The 16,975-nt window shown below is 44.6% G+C and overlaps 1 protein-coding gene across 1 annotated transcript; it reads right to left on the minus strand.

Annotated features, from left to right (window-relative positions):
- Nucleotides 1–280: 280 nt before the first annotated feature.
- On the minus strand, nucleotides 281–4,611 carry LOC308475366 (vitelline membrane outer layer protein 1-like). Its single transcript, XM_081002483.1, has 3 exons — nucleotides 4,412–4,611; nucleotides 1,742–1,842; nucleotides 281–1,363 (listed from the first exon to the last, which is right to left on the minus strand). Exons 1-3 carry the CDS (start codon nucleotides 4,580–4,582, stop codon nucleotides 1,072–1,074), a joined length of 564 nt encoding a protein of 187 aa, XP_080858609.1. The 5' UTR covers nucleotides 4,583–4,611; the 3' UTR covers nucleotides 281–1,071.
- Nucleotides 4,612–16,975: the final 12,364 nt, after the last annotated feature.

Below are 16,975 nucleotides of genomic sequence, written 5' to 3' on the forward strand. Positions count from 1 at the left end.
CCCCCTAACCCGTGGAGCCAGGTAGGGCTGCGAGTGCGAGCGCCCCCCCATGTTGCGCCCGGTGTGGCCGGGCCCCCCTGCGCCCCCACGCTACGCCATTGCTCCTAACCCACTTCTGTCTGCCACGACCACAAGAGGTGAATGTTTCACCTTGTCACACCTAGTTTGCTCGCACACACTCTGACACACATGCTGCCTGCATCTCCTCTTCCTGCTCCTCTCACAGCTGATAAGAAGGGACACACTTACTCTTCATTTCATTTCATTTTTATTGGTGAAAGAACAGAACAGGCAATCAATGATATTATAGAAAGATGTCTCTCCTGTACTTGCGTATGAGAGAAATAATCAAAAGGAATTCAGTAACAGAAAATAACATATATAGTCTATGCTGTCAGAAAATTTAGTATTCCGGTGATTCATAAATGAACGTCATTCCGGCGTTCAATATATTTGTCTGGTGAATGTCTTTTTTATTAATATTTTCAATGAGTTTTACTGTAACAACAAAAGGGTGAACTATAACGAAATGTATCTCAAATGATACAGAGAATGAACCAAACATTTCCCCCAAACATAACATGAGGGTTAGCGTGTGTAATATATTAAGACTTAATTGAAACTAGAGAATCACTTAGCTGGTTTTTATGATCTGGTGCATGACTACTACATTATAAGCAAGCTTGATTTTATTTTTTTAAGCAGCCTAAATATACTTGAAAGTTGAAAGAGACCCCAGAAATTTCCATCATCATGCTATATTCTGTCTAAATACAATCCCTTTATCTCATTCAGGGGTTGGGGAATCGGTGACCCCTCCAACAGATGAGTCACTGCTGCTTACAAGGAAGGACAGAAAGAGAAGCAGTCGGCACACTGCAAACACACCAGCAGGAGTACTGGATTGGCTCTGCCAGTGTGTTTGCACCACACCAAGCTCCCCAATGACTTGCCTCTCTCCCTTCCAGCAAGCAGCAGCAATTCAGCTGTCAGGAGGCCAGGTAAGCACCACCACTCCACCCTGTCATCCTCTGTTGCCAGTGGAAGAGGGCTGTGCAGCAGGGTGGTGGATCAGTCACAACAGAACATCTTCACGTCACGAAGTTCTACTTTACCAAGCATTTGATTCTCATTCGCCACCCTTGTTTGGATGCCACATATGAAGCCACTAGGGCAGCGCTTGCTCATTTTGCCCTCTTCCATCCGTTGAAAGATATCTTTCTTCAATTTAGCCCCACCACTGCAGAGGACCTCAAGGTTACTGACTGCATGAGGAATTAGCGGTTGTGGTAATTCAATAGTCAAAGAAAAGGACACCATGTTGCCTTGGGGGCATTTCTGAACCGCAACCCATTCCCCGAGCCTGTAAAGAAAAGGACAAGGATGGCAATGTCCAAATAGAAATTTATATACCACAACTTTGTCAATGAATTTTTATTTTTAAAGTCTCTCCAGAGATATAATTCCAAATTAGAGCAAAAAGCTTTATTTCAGAAAGGATGTATAGAACAGATTTGCCTTCAAATGTGAACCAATTTGAATTTTGCCTCCATCCCTAGAAGTAAGTTCCACAGGACTATGTGCAAGCAGGTATATTTTGGGGCTGTTAAACTCAGAGTGTGTCCAGATTACCATTTGCCTTTAATCTAGCATGAAATATTTCAATCTACCCCTCCCGCTCCTACCCCAAACTTCCAAGCAACAAGTTAATAAAGGAAGAGAAATTCAAAAAGCTACTCACTTTCCACTTTTAGACTCTACTGTTTTTCCATCAGTGCAGTGGAGACGGATGCCCTTCAGAGTGAAATCTTTTCTAAAGGCTTCGTTTACATCTCTGCGAAACTGGTGGAGAACGGGGGGGGGGGGGGGGAGAGAGACTGGTGCTGCAATCTGCATCTGCATTACTGGCAACATTTATTTGTGAGCAAAACAACTTGTTTTCAGTGCAAATTTCTATGTGCAAGGGCTTGCAATGACCTAGCTAGATCAGCAATGAGCAGTACTAGCTCAAGTCATGTGCACACAATTGCCCGCAGGTACTGGACATAGATGAGGATTTACGTTCACCTCAAAGAACAAAAACATTTCCATCCGAAGGATGGAGATGAACAAATGTGGGGTGGGGAATCAGCCTTTCTATACAGCAGTGGCAGACCTTGGGGTCCCAAATTTCAGTAGCGCCCTGTACAATGCCAAAATTTGGCACCCCTCCACTTCCTGACTTCCATTCTAAATAATAGTTGTGGCACACTCTGAGGCACCCCCAGAACTCTGCACCCAGGGCGACCAAACCAGCCACGCTCCCCTAAATCTGTCCCTGCTAATTGCTGACATAGAAAACCTGCATCCAGTTCTGTGCAATCCAGATGAGCAAACATTATGAGAAATGTAACAGCTCTCAGAATGAAACCCACACAGGCCTGTTCTTACGTCTCTTTATTATTTAAGAGAAAGGAGAAAATCCGTCCCCTAGTTATAGTATGTCAGACCATTTGGTCTTCTAGACCATTTCTGTCTACTCTGACCAGGAATAGCTCAACAGGATCCCAAAGCAAACCCTTTCCCAGACTTGTAATATGGAAATCATTAGGTTTTAACCGGAGACCTTCCATATGAAAATATTCTGCCACTGAAATGTGGTCCCTTCTACCTACCCACTCCCCTCCTTTAACAACTCAAAGTTGTCATTGTTGCATGAGCTGTTTGGGTGCCAGGTGAGAAGATTCTCTGGAGGTCTAGAGCTGTTCTTTTCCTCTCCTGCTTCTGCCTCTTTTTCTGGTTCTTGGAATCTCCACAGTTTGCCCTTCCTTTCTTCCCAATGACCAGGATGCGTCTTTCTTGTGGTTGGCTCATCTGAAATCGGGTACTACCTGGAAGTTATTTTCTGCAGTTCCTGCTGCAGGATAATTGCAAGCGGGTGTGAAATCATCCCCTCCACAGACACAGCAACTGTACTTTGCAAGGAGGCTTAGGCATGTCTGAAGAATTCACTGTATAATTAACTTAATATGTCTATTCAGAAGTCTTTCTTTGTTTAATGGGGCTTACTCCCAAATACATGGGTACAATATTGCAGCCCTTGCTTTGGTTTAGGGTTGGCCTTGAGGGAAAGTAGGGTTTTTGTGCCTTTCCCAGCTGTGTCAGAGACAGAAATTCAGCAGGTTATTCCTTCTCTAGTATGGAAATACAATGATGGGAAAAAGCTTTACCTGTTTGTATTCTGTCTGTGAGACTTTTTATTATATTTGTGGTCACTGTTTTATTTTGGGGCACTCTACTCCACCCTCAAAAGAGTACAATATTTGCATACTACACAAAGCATATGCAAATTTAATGAAAAGCTGTCCTCAGAGGTGTCGGAGCCTCTGCTACGACCGAGCTGGAAAAGCTCATCCTCCAGTCGAGTCCTTCGGAATCGCCTCCGACGATGATTAACGACCTGAGCCTCTGATAAGGCTCCAGGCATGTTCCCTCATTACGCAGAGTATTCAGCAGCAGGGAAGGGAGAGAAATTTGAGCTACATTGCAAAGAGTTTGATTTCTAGTTACGCAGACAGAAAAGCATACATCCTCTCTCTGTGAAAGCAGAGACCAACTGGAAAACAAAGGAACAGGAAACCAGTAACATCACATCCGTCTCCCATCTTCCGTGAGACTTCCAAATGTTGAATGGTCACTTTCAAATGTGAAGGTTCATTATTGCTTCACAAGTTGTATATGTCTTTAAGGGCCAGGGAAGATAACGAGACCCAGTCCTGCAGCTGTGTAACAAAGCAGGTGCTGCTAGGTTGTGTTAATTAAGCTGTGTCAGCATTTGGGCATAGTATATAAGGAGCAGCACCCAGCTCTCCCATTACCCTGGGGGATGGGTTGGTGGTTGGGTCATGTTTGTTTGTTGATGTATTTAGTGTAAAAGGAGTTTTTGTTTTTGTTATTAAAACCTTGTTTAAGTTATTTTTTAGTCCCTTTTTAATGCATGGTCACCCCAGCAAGCTCTCTGCAGCGCTATTAAACTGCAAAAAGCCATCACCAACAGCCTGGAATCTCTGGAATGCAAAACAGAGTCTTGTGACTCCAAGCACTGCACAGTGGCAACACACAGAAACCTAACATGAGGACCCAGGCCATATACTGTGTGTTGGGGACAGAAAATCCTGTTGACATGCCTGGGATTCAGTAATTAGTAAATTGAACTGTATATTAGATGCTACAGACTTGGCATCTTGGTGTTTCTGGGACCCTGCATGGGTTCTGTGATAGAGGCTGCATTTTTCATTCTGTCTGCTGCTTTCCCTGCCCTTCTTTCTAAATAAAGGTGTTTCTTTGTTTGTGCTTTTCATACATCTGTATAATATTGTGACCACGCCTTAGCACCAGGGTGTCCAAATTCAGACTATAGATAGGCATTTACCTTCATTTGGAATCCGTTTGCATATCCCGTGGGACAGAATTCAGGTTTTCCCCATATACCATCCTTCCCTCCATTGGACACAGTGAGGACTGCATTATGTTTTCGGTCTTCTGCATCACAGAGATGGTAGGAGAAGAAGAGGAAGACCACAGCGCTGACAGGGAGCTCCATGGAAAGTGATCTGCACCAGACCTAGCTGCAAAAATTAATTGGATGAATAACAGCCTTGAGAATTTATTCCTTAGGAATAGTGGCTCTTTCCTCTGGTCCCAAATTTGCATTTTCCTCTGTAGGGAAGTGTGGTTACTTTTGGTTGATGTAGTAAAATCAGTTGATGGCTTTTCTGACTACACCTTTTAATTTCTAACTAACTAAAACATGAATTTCTTACCCACCCTTCACCCTTGCCAAAATGTACAGCCGTACCTTGGTTCTTGAACAGAATCCTTTCCAGAAGCCCGTTCAACTTCCAAAAAAGTTAAAAACCAAGACACGGCTTCTGATTGGCTGTAGGAGCTTCTTGCACTCAATAGGAAGCCACGGAAACCCCGTCGGATGTTTGGGTTCCAAAGAACATTTGCAAACCAGAACACTCACTTCCAGGTTTGCAGCGTTCAGGAGCCAAAACGTTCGGGTCGCAAGGCGTTCAACAACCAAGTTGTTGTATTTCCTATGTCTTGGCAATTTGGCCTTCCTATTAAAACTCCCCCTCCAATTTCTGTTTCTCTTTTTCTTAAGGGATTTCTCTCTCTCTCTCTCTCACTCACACACACACACACACACACACACACACACCAGTCTCAGGTGTAAGATAGAAGGGAGAAATTGTCACACCTAGGGATGGAAATACAAATTGTCATTTAACTTGAAATAAACACATCCTTCCTATCAGCCCCAAATAGCTCAATAAAGTAAAATGATTTAGGGTGAAGACAGGTGTAACATTTAAATAGAATTGACAGGAGACTCCACTCAGCTACCTGCCATCATCACAATTTATTTGGCAGATACTCATACTAGCAAGGAGAAAGCATAAATAAATAAATAAAAGGAGGAAAGTACTTCCGCTACATTTGTCTTTCTTGCTCCAGCCTGCTCTTGTTTTTCACCTCAAGGGGTGTCCCCTCAGTGCATTCCTGTAAGTGTAATTCTGTGTACCTGTGTGCACTGTAGCTGAGGTGCACAAATCAATCAGTGTACACTCTTTGACATAAGTACTAGTATAAGTGTAGAGAAAGGATACACCTCTGCCCAGTGTAATGCGTGCATAAGCCTAAGACTTGTGCCTAACTGAAGATGGGTGAGTTTTCCTTACTTCTGTCTCTGACTAATGCCTTAGGCTCTTAGCAGAGCCAATCACCTTCCCACCAACTCTACAGGGAAGAGCTACCCCGTAGCCAACCCATCCTTAAGCATCTTGGAACTTATGGTAGCAAACTCACAGCATTATTAATTCCACACCAGAGCACCAGTTTGAAAAACAGTTGGAAACTGTTCCTAAGAGATGAACCGGCCCTCTTTCCCACAGCTTTGCAGGGCACAGTGAGGAAAACCACTGAGCTTCTGCAGGCAGCAGTATTCTGCTGGTCTTATTAAAGTCTGGTGTTGGTGGGAGAGGGATAGACAACACAGAGGGAGTAGATGTATTTCTTCTGCAGAGCTCTTTATAATAGCCATTTTTTTGCCTAAAAAAAAAAAAAAGTATTCAGCTTGGGCTAAGTGCCTCCACATCAGAGATACCCACTTTAGCAGGGGCTTCGCTCTAGGAACACAAGAAATTGCCTTATTCCAAGTCAGGCCATTGGTTATCTAGCTTAGTTCTGTCTACACTAGAGCTACTCTCCAAAGTTTCAGACAGGGGACTTCCCAGCCCTACTAGGAGATGCTGGAGGATATACCTTGGGCCTCCTGCAACACTGATCTACAAATTTTTACATGGAAAGGGCATAGGCTTGCAGCGCCCCTTAGGCCAACCTTCCCCACCCTGGTAAATTCAATATGCGCTGGACTGCAACTCCCATCATCCCCAGCCAGCAAACATGGTGCTGGTTCCAGCTGATGGGAATTGTAGTCCAGAACATCTAGAGATCACAAGGTCGGGGGATGCTGCCATAGATTTCAACACTTCCAAAGGAATGCATTGTTAAATACCCTGAAATCTTTTGTGAAAAGCGGGGTACACTTTTCACAAAAAGTAGGGTCTAATACCACTAACAAGAATGCTTGACTGGATCCCCAGTGGTTACTGGCTACCAATCAGGCCTCTGTAATTCTGACCATGTTGCAACCCTTGTCTTCCCTTACCAAACTTCTCAGAGCAGAGCAAGGTAGTTCTACTTACTGTCTCTCAGCTGCCAGGCAGAATGAAAGCGTCCTTAAGCCGAGTGAGGAAATATGAATGTGAGCAGGGGATTTAAAGGGGGCGGGACAATGAAGTGTAGGAACTTTCTGTCCTGAGCAACACCTCCTCTGAGCCATCACAAAGCAGAGCATTGGGAAGGCTATGAAATCTTCTATGTCCTGCCCCCACCCCCATTACCAGTGCCTTTAGGAAATGCCTCCACAACCAGAACCCATTTGCCTGTGAGAGTGGGGAAGGCTGTCAGAAGGTGAGGACATCATGTCAATGCCAAAGACCAGTACTGTGCACTGTGCTTTAGAACAGGATTCGGCAACTTGCTGCTCTATGATCCATTATCAAACGCTGGGGGTGATCTACCACCCAGGGATGGGTGCAAGGTGGGCAGGCAGGTGATGGCAGTGGCGTAGCGTGGGTTCTCAGCACCCGGGGCAAGGCAAGTAATTTGCGCCCCCTAACCCGGGGCAAGGCAAGTAATTTGCGCCCCCTAACCCGTGGATTTTAGCACTCGAGTCTCTTCCGCACCCCCTCCAGATGTTGTGCCAGGTGCAGCAGGCCCTCCTGCACCCCCCACGCTACGCCACTGCTCCCACCACAAGTCTTCAGGACAGCCATCCGAAGGCTGGCGCGGGGAGAAGGTCTCTCCGCCCCACCGCCAGGCTTCGGAGCAGCCTTCCGAAGGCTGGTGCGGGGAGAAGGTCTCTCCGCCCCACCGCCAGGCTTCGGAGGAGCCTTCCGAAGGCTGGTGCGGGGAGAAGGTCTCTCCGCCCGACCGCCAGGCTTCGGAGCAGCCTTCCGAAGGCTGGCGCGGGGAGGAGGTCTCTCCGCCCCACCGCCAGCCTTCGGAGGAGGTCCGAGGACAGTGGGGTTCCTGCTTCCTCCAGGAGGGCCGGCCAAACGCGCCCCCCCCAATGTTGCGCCCGGTGCGGCCGGCACCCCTGGCACCCCCCACGCTACGCCACTGGGTATTGGCTGCTTCCCCCGAGGGGGGCAGGGATGGATGCAGGGTGGGTGGCAGGGGTGGGTGCAGGGTGGGCCCTGCCTAGCTGTCTCCCCCCCCAAGCCAGCCCTTTATCTCTCTCCCTCCCTCCCCCCCAGCAGCTCTCTCCCCCCCACAAACAAACCAGTTGGGCTGCGGAGCTGTCCTGTGCGAAACTTCTCCTACCCTGAAATAGTCCTGCAGTGATTTCGTGCTCTTTATTGCTGCTTGTAAAACAGTGATTGAATCCCCCCCACCAAAAAAAAAACCCCTCGGGCCTTTATATACATTATTTACACAATGAGTCCCGTCTGATTGGCTGATTCTGCTTCCCTCCTGGAGCCTGATGGGTCTTCTCCTGCAGGCCAATCAGTTGTTGCATTCTACGATCCTACCAGCCTAATAGGTTGATTAACTTCCTCCTGGAGCCTGATTGGTCTTCTCCTGCAGGCCAATCAGTTGTTGCATTCTACGATCCTACCTGCCTATTGTTCTAGGATCCAAGCTTAGTACATAACATACCCACACCCCCAAAACAGCGTGCGATCTCTCTTCCCCCTTGTCAACAGGAGCCACGCAGCTGATGTGGATCCCGATAGCGCCTGCCCTCTCAAGTGGAGGTAGGAAGATATGAGAGCAAAAAGAGCAGTGCTGCCTTTTTAACCTGTGGAGGCAGGAACACGAAAACTCAGAGGGACCAAAAAACAATGGAAATGGTTGACAACACAGACACACATTCACTGACTGGGTCCTCAACTCCAAATACCTGACTGTGTGGACTAATGAGGGCAAATTCAAAGCGATAAAACGTGGATTCCTAGTGAGTTACAGCTCAAATGAGGACAAGTCCCAAGACAGATTTTATTTTTACAAGAAACACTTGTTACAGTCCACAGACCTACATTTACTCCATAGCATGTGTAAGAGATAAACATATGCTTCAGCTTATTTTATTTCTTTTTTAACAGTGAAAGAACAGAACAGGCGGTCAACAAATGTATTATAGAAAGATGTCTCTCGTGTGTTTTTCTGCATGAGAGAAATAATCAAAAGGAATTTTGTAAGAGGAAATAACCTATATTCTGTTGTCACAAAATTTGGTATTCCAATGATTCATAAATGAACTTCATTCCATCTGTCAATAAATTTGTCTGGTGAATGTCTTTTTTATAATATTTTCACTGAGTTTTAATATAACAACAAAAAAGTGAACTGTAACAAAGTATCAAATGACACAGAGAATTAACCAAACATTTTCCCCAAATGTAACATGAGGGTTAGCGTGTGTAATATTTTAAGACTTAATTGAAACAAGAGAATCACTTAGCTTTTTTAATGATCTGGTGCATGTCTACTTCATTATAAGTAAGTTTATGTTGTTGTTGTTGTTGTTGTTGTTGTTGTTGTTGTTGTTGTTTAAAAAAAGCAGTCCACATATGCTTGTAGCAGTTGAAAATTGAAAGAGACCCCAGAGATTTCCAAAATCATGCTATATTCTATCTAAATACAATCGCCTTATCTGATTCAGGGGGAGGGGAATCAGTGACCCTTCCAACAGATGAGTCACTGCTGCTTACAAGGAAGGACAGAAAGAGAAGCAGTCGGCACAGTGCAAACACACCAGCAGGAGTACTGGATTGGCTCTGCCAGTGTGTTTGCACCACACCAAGCTCCCCAATGACTTGCCCCTCTCCCTTCCAGCAAGCAGCAGCAATTCAGCTTTCAGGAGGTCAGGTAAGCACCACCACTGCACACTGTCATCCTCTGCTGCCAGCGGACGAGGGCTGTGCAGCAGGGTGGCAGATCAGTCACAACAGAACATCCGCACATCATTAAGTCCTGTCATATCAGAACTGTTTTGGTTATCTTCCACCTTTGTTTGGATGCCACATATGAAGCCCGTAGTGCAGTTGCTGCTCCAGGGGCCAAAATTCCCCCAGGATGGAGACTTGCCCTTCAGTGTAGACCCATCATCACACATGAAATGAATGTTATTGGCTGCCGTATCATCAAATATCCCTTGTGGTGGTTCCACACTCATAGAAAAGGACACCAGGTTGCCTCTTTTGCATTTCTCAATCTCACTCCATGATCCAAGCCTGTAAAAAGAAAAGAAACGACGGCAATGTCCAAATTAAAGTTCATACACTGCCCTTTGTCAGAAACATAAACTTACAGATCTGTTTTCTGAAGAAATGATTCCAAATTAGAGCAAAATTCATAGCCTACTCAGTTATTATAACATTCCCCTGCATGCATGCACAATATTCTCTTCCTGTGGCCTTCTGGGGGTGAGGAGTTACTTCTGGGATTAGATATAAACACAAAACTACCCATATTGGTTCCATATTGCAAGTATTTAGTCTCCATTTGCACTGGCATTTACCATTCTTCTGGATGGAATTCTGCCTCCTTTGTAATTGGCGTTTTATACTGAGTCTCTTTCTCTTTCTCTGTCTGCTTCTTTATTTTAACAATGTTTGGGGGTTTGCTGCATTGTGTCAGAAACATAGACCAACACAGAACTAGCACTGTGAAGCCTCAGTCTGAACTTATTTACCTGGGAATAAGTAGAGATAAGTGAACCTATCAGTTCTGGTTTCTCTCCATTTCATAATTTTTCCAGTCTTTAAGTTCTCATGTCAGTTTTTAATTACCGTATTTTTTGCTCTATAAGACTCACTTTTTCCCTCCTAAAAAGTAAGGGGAAATGTGTGTGCGTCTTATGGAGCGAATGCAGACTGCGCAGCTATCCCAGAAGCCAGAAGAGCAAGAGGGATTGATGCTTTCACTGCACAGCGATCCCTCTTGCTATTCTGGCTTCTGAGATTCAGAATATTTTTTTTCTTGTTTTCCTCCTCCCAAAACTAGGTGCGTCTTGTGGTCTGGTGTGTCTTATAGAATGAAAATTACGGTATTTTTTTAAAGGCGTCATGAAAGATCTGTGAGGATTTCAGTGCAATTCTTCTTATTTAACTAAGAAACTATGTATATATGACTGGGTTGTAATAAAACAGTGGGCTATACCACTGAGTCTCTTGGGCTTGCTAGTTGGAAGGTCGGCAGTTTGAATCCGTGCAACAAGGTGAGCTCCCGTTGCTCTGTATATAAGTAGATAAATAGGTCCCGCTGTGACAGGAAAATAAACGGAGTGTCCGTATGCTCTGGTGTCCATTGCGCCAGAAGTGGTTTAGTCATGCTGGCCACATGACCCGGAAAACTATCTGTGGACAAACGCCGGCTTCCTCAGCCTGAAAGTGAGATGAGCACCTCACCCCATAGTCGCCTTTGACTGGACTTAAACGTCCAGGGGTTCTTTACCTTTACATTTTACCTTACACACACTCTACCCTAGTATGTGCATTTCAGTACACATTACTTGCCTGGAGAACTGTACTGCAAAATCTGAAGAAGCGTGAATTTCACAGGATAGCTGTGTTTTGGTTTGCGAATTGTTTCAGAAAGGATGAATAAAGTAGCTTCGCTTTCACATGTGAGCCAAACTGAATTTCTCCTCCACTGCTGCCTGTTGGAAGGTTACAGGGCCTGCTGTGGCTGTAGAGACCAATAAGGGCAAGATACGTCTTACTGCAGCTGGGGCAGATGAAAGCATCCGGTTGTGGCGATGCAGATGCTCCATGGTGTTTCTTCTTTCTGCGCTCCTCCCAGTGGTCATTCCCTTTCTGGTCACTGCTATGGATGCACAAACTGACTGTCTGCCTTCAGGCAGCATGGTCATCTGCAAGGGATTCCCATATGGTGGGGTTGATGTTGCCAGCCTTCAGGCCACATTTGCAGACATCCATGTAACACAGAGTTGGTCTGCCAACAAGTCTGGTGCCTGAAGCCAGCTCTGCAAAGAGCACATCCTTGGGAAACCTGCCATCTTCCATTCTGTCTACATGACCAAGCCAGCATAGATGTCACTGAGACAAGAGCACAAACATGGAGTTGGGCATACTACCCCTAGCAGTAAGTTCCACTAAACACAGTGGGACTTACCTTTGTGTAGGCATGTATATTTTCCAGTTAAATTCTGTGACAGTTTTGGAGTGTGTCCAAATTACCATTGCCTTTAATCTAGCATGAAATAATTCAAACTACCCAGTGGCAGAGCAACATGCTGCAGCCCCTGGAGTGGAGAACAGGTGGGGGCATGGCTGGCGCACGTCCCAGGGGCGTAGCATGTTGCCCACAGGGTGCAGCGCGCATACCGGGGGGTGGCACCCTTTCCCCAAATGCTGCCCGGGCCGGTGAGCTCCCCCATCCCCCCTCCGTACGCCAGTGAAACTACCCCTCCTTCTCCTACCCCAAACTCCCAAGCAACAAAGTTATAAAGGAAGAGAAAGCAAAAATGCCACTCACAATCCACTGGTAGACTCTATTGCTTTGCCATCAGTGCAGTGGAGACGGATACCATTCAGAGATGTGTCATCTTTCCAGAACTTTAAAGGAGACTATGGATCTACCTGGTGGAGAACAGAAAAAGAGGCTGCGATTAAAGCTGGTGCTGCAGTCCATGTCTGCAATACTGCCAAGATTTATGCATGAGTAAAGTATCACATTTTCAGTGGGAATTTCCTATGTGCAAGGGCTTGCAATGGCATAGCTAGCTCCACAATGAGCAGTACTAGCTCAACTCATGTGCACTCAATTGCCCTCAGGTGCTGGTCACATGAGCCAGAAGCTGTACGCCAGCTCCCTGGGCCAATAAAGCGAGATGAGTGCCACAACCCCAGAGTCGTCCACAACTGGACTTAATGGTCAGGGGTCCCTTCACCTTTACCTTTATTGGACATAGATGAGGATTTACATTCACCACAAATGTTAATAACTTTTCCATCAGTGGGACAGAGATGAACAAACAGGACGGGCAGAATGGGGTGGGGTTAGGAATCTGCCTTTCTGACTTCCGGCTTGCTGCTGTGGGAAATGGCTGCTTCCCACATGAACGGACCCCAGCAATGCCAGTAATTCAGGGTTGATATGGGGGTAATTAGCCCTGGCAAACTCCCCAGGGTGGGGGAGGACTGTCTCACAGACCCACAGATCATCAAGCTGCAAGCGGCAGGGACGCTGGGTCCAAGAGCACGGCACAGATGGTGCTCTCTAGAGCCACTCCTACATGCAGGAGACACCTGTTTTATAAAATAATAAGATTTGGATTTTAAAAACAGGCATGTTCCAGATGGAGGAGATAAAAGGAAAAAACTGCCAAATTATACAGTTGTTGGATGTTGAATTTTAGACTTCAAACAGACTCTCATCTTGAAACGTGGATTAAGGAGGTGAGCAACCGCTATCTTTCCGTACTTGTTATATTACATCATGATTTGGCGAAGCTCATCCATAAAGAATTTAATTACTTAAATGAAACACAAGAGGTGTAAATTTTAATTGAATGTACGATGTACTGCCCTCAACGGACTCTAAATAGAATCAGGGCTGGCAAAATAAGATCAGATATGGCAGCCCGGGCAGAAGACGGAAGCAAAATGGCAATTATTATGGTGCAGTTACAAAAAAAGGAACCCTTATGGAAAAGAGCTTCTTTGGACTTGAGGTGTGCTTCGTTCTAAAATACATCTGTTTGAATGGATTATTTCTATATATGATTGTGGACAGAAATTGTGGACAGAAGGATGGAGAGCGCAGGATCCCTGCCAGCTCTTTCAGGGCCTGGAGGAGCATAGAATCATAGAATCATAGAGTTGGAAGAGACCATAAGGGCCATCGAGTCCAATCCCCTGCCAAGCAAGAAACACCATCAGAGCACTCCTGACATATGGTTGTCAAGCCTCTGCTTAAAGACCTCCAAAGAAGGAGACTCCACCACACTCCTTGGCAGCAAATTCCACTGTCGAACAGCTCTTACTGTCAGGAAGTTCTTCCTAATGTTTAGGTGGAATCTTCTTTCTTGTAGTTTGGATCCATTGCTCCGTGTCCACTTCTCTGGAGCAGCAGAAAACAACCTTTCTCCCTCCTCTATGTGACATCCTTTTATATATTTGAACATGGCTATCATATCACCCCTTAACCTCCTCTTCTCCAGGCTAAACATGCCCAGCTCTCTTAGCCGTTCCTCATAAGGCATCGTTTCCAGGCCTTTGACCATTTTGGTTGCCCTCCTCTGGACACGTTCCAGTTTGTCAGTGTCCTTCTTGAACTGTGGTGCCTAGAACTGGACACAGTACTCCAGGTGAGGTCTGACCAGAGCAGAATACAGTGGCACTATTACTTCCCTTGATCTAGATGCTATACTCCTATTGATGCAGCCCAGAATTGCATTGGCTTTTTTAGCTGCCGCGTCACACTGTTGGCTCATGTCAAGTTTGTGGTCAACCAAGACTCCTAGATCCTTTTCACATGTACTGCTCTCAAGCCAGGTGTCCCCCATCTTGTATTTGTGCCTCTCATTTTTTTTGCCCAAGTGCAATACTTTACATTTCTCCCTGTTAAAATTCATCTTGTTTGTTTTGGCCCAGTTCTCTAATCTGTCAAGGTCATTTTGAAGTGTGATCCTGTCCTCTGGGGTGTTAGCCACCCCTCCCAGATTGGTGTCCTCTGCAAATTTGATCAGGATGCCCTTGAGTCCATCATCCAAGTCATTGATAAAGATGTTGAATAAGACTGGGCCCAAGACAGAACCCTGTGGCACCCCACTAGTCACTCTTCTCCAGGATGAAGAGGAACCATTGATGAGCACCCTTTGGGTTCGGTCAGTCAGCCAGTTACAAATCCACTGAGTGGTAGCATAGTCAAGACCGCATTTTACCAGCTTCTTTACAAGAATATCATGGGGCACCTTGTCAAATGCCTTGCTGAAATCAAGGTAGGCTACATCCACTGCGTTCCCTTCATCTACCAGGCTTGTAATTCTGTCAAAAAATGAGATCAGGTTAGTCTGACATGACTTATTTTTCAGAAATCCATGCTGACTATTGGTGATCACAGCATTCCTTTCTAGGTGCTCACAGACTGTTTGCTTAATGATCTGCTCCAGAATCTTCCCTGGTATTGATGTCAGACTGACTGGGCGGTAATTATTTGGGTCCTCTCTTTTCCCCTTTTTGAAAATAGGGACAACATTTGCCCTCCTCCAGTCTGCCGGGACTTCGCCTGTTCTCCAGGAATTCTCAAAGATGACTGCCAGTGGTTCTGAGATCACATCTGCCAGTTCTTTTAATACTCTTGGATGCAGTTCATCTGGCCCTGGAGACTTGAATACATCTGGGGAGGGTCCTTTTGTTCTTGGAGGAATTTAAATAATTTCCACATAATACACAGCTGGGAAGTCTGCCCCACAATACAGCATTATATACAGACATATACGGACATCAGGTCATTAAGAGACATCCGAGAGAACTTGTTGACTTGCCATTTATAAACTTTACTTTTGGAACAAAGCCCAGTGCCTTTAATGAGAACTTGACGAACAAAGGAGAGATAAGAGGACTGAACACCAAAATAATTGGACAGAGAACAAAATGAATAAAAAAGTATCTCCTGTGGGTTAACAATACAAAACCTTTGCGACAGAAGACATGAGCCACAGAAACAACAAGTGATGAGATTGACAATAAGGATGGACAATATTAGTTTCAAATTTGAAAAATAGCCGAAAATACAGAGATATAAATGATGATGATGATCTCTAGACATCTGGAACATGGGAAGTCCCCCCCAAAAAAAATATATATATAATTGGAATATATAATTGGTGATATTGTTATTATTGTAATTTGGATTGATTTGATTTAATTTGTTATTAATTAGAAGATTGTTATTGAAAATGAATAAAATCTTTAAACCCCCCCCCCCAAAAAAATGAATCCACCTTTCAGGCAACCTGCAGACAGTTCAATACAACCCAGATGAGTCAACATTATGTTGGAATGAAGTTACATGGCTTTAGTAGAAATGTTATAAGGAATTAAGTACAAATAGATTAATAGAGTAATAAAGGGAAAAATAAGGTTAGAATGAGTTAAGATAATTATAGGATAGAAAACAGAGGAAGATGGAAAGGAATTGCTGAAATAATTAACAGAAGTGGAATACGAAAAGGGAGGTGTGAGGAGGTCGTGGAAATAAGTGAATGAAAGATGGGTTAATGAAATTGTTTGATTTATTTTATTGTTTTTGTTGTGTTTTTGTTAGTCTAATGCATTGTATTGTATTGAATTTTTTTTGTTTTTTCTTTTAGTGTTTAATTTTTTTGGAAAAGCAATAAATATTATTTTTAAAAAAACCAGATGAGTCAACATTATGAGAAATGTAACAACTCTGTTGGCTTATCTAAAACGGAATCCCTGAAGGCCTGTTCCTACAGTATGTCTCTATATTATTCAGGAGGTTTCCTCTGTTTGGAGGAGGTGTAATATTGAAGTGCCAAACTAGGGCCCAGCCATAACTGCTCCTTGGTTTAACACCCCCACCCACCCACAAACAGTAGCAGATTGTGAAAATATGGGTTCTGCGTTACTGATTTTTCAGGGGGCTGAGTCTTCAAAATGGTAATAAATGTTCCCTGAGGCCTTACTGGTAACAGTTATGGTAATACTTTTTGTCTTATTTTCCCTTCTCCCTTCCCTCTTTAGTAGTAGTGGGACTTCTTCTGGTGGACACAAAATTCATAGCCACCATTTTCCCTCCCAGAATGCCCCTGGGAAAATCCTATAGCATGGCATGAAGACATTTAAGAAGCAGGCAGGGGAGAAGGATATCTGCTGGCTGGTGGCCGATGAAATTTGCTGTTAAAAGAAGCAGCAATAAACCAGGCTTGACGTGGGCTTCTGCCACCAGATTAGTTTGGAGTTGCCATTCTTTACTGAATCCCTTTTTAGGGAGGATCCAGACAATATTATTGTCCGCTGGGGTTTTCAAAAAAGTTATTATTTTTATTTCCCCAAATTGGATTTATCATGATTTTTTTCCAAACGTTAAAGTATAACAGTGGTGTCACTTTTTCAAATGTGGACCTACAAGGAGCTGTTAAGACTTCTCGGAGCTTCTATACTTGTAATCAAAAAGTTCCTGCTTGCATTTCCTCTGCTTCTGTTTCTTCATCTTGAGTGTGGCAGGAGGGTTTTATTTTGAATTTGTAAGGCCTTCTACATGAAAAGCATATGGTTCGCCACTGAGCTTTGATCCCTTCCACCTCCATCCTCCCCTCCAATAACAGTTTTGTTAAGATACTGCCCTCATTGCACAGGCTGGCCATGAA

This window comes from Podarcis pityusensis, assembly GCF_964106645.2.
Source record: "Podarcis pityusensis genome assembly, chromosome: 4".
Classification (NCBI taxonomy): Eukaryota; Metazoa; Chordata; class Lepidosauria; order Squamata; family Lacertidae; genus Podarcis; species Podarcis pityusensis.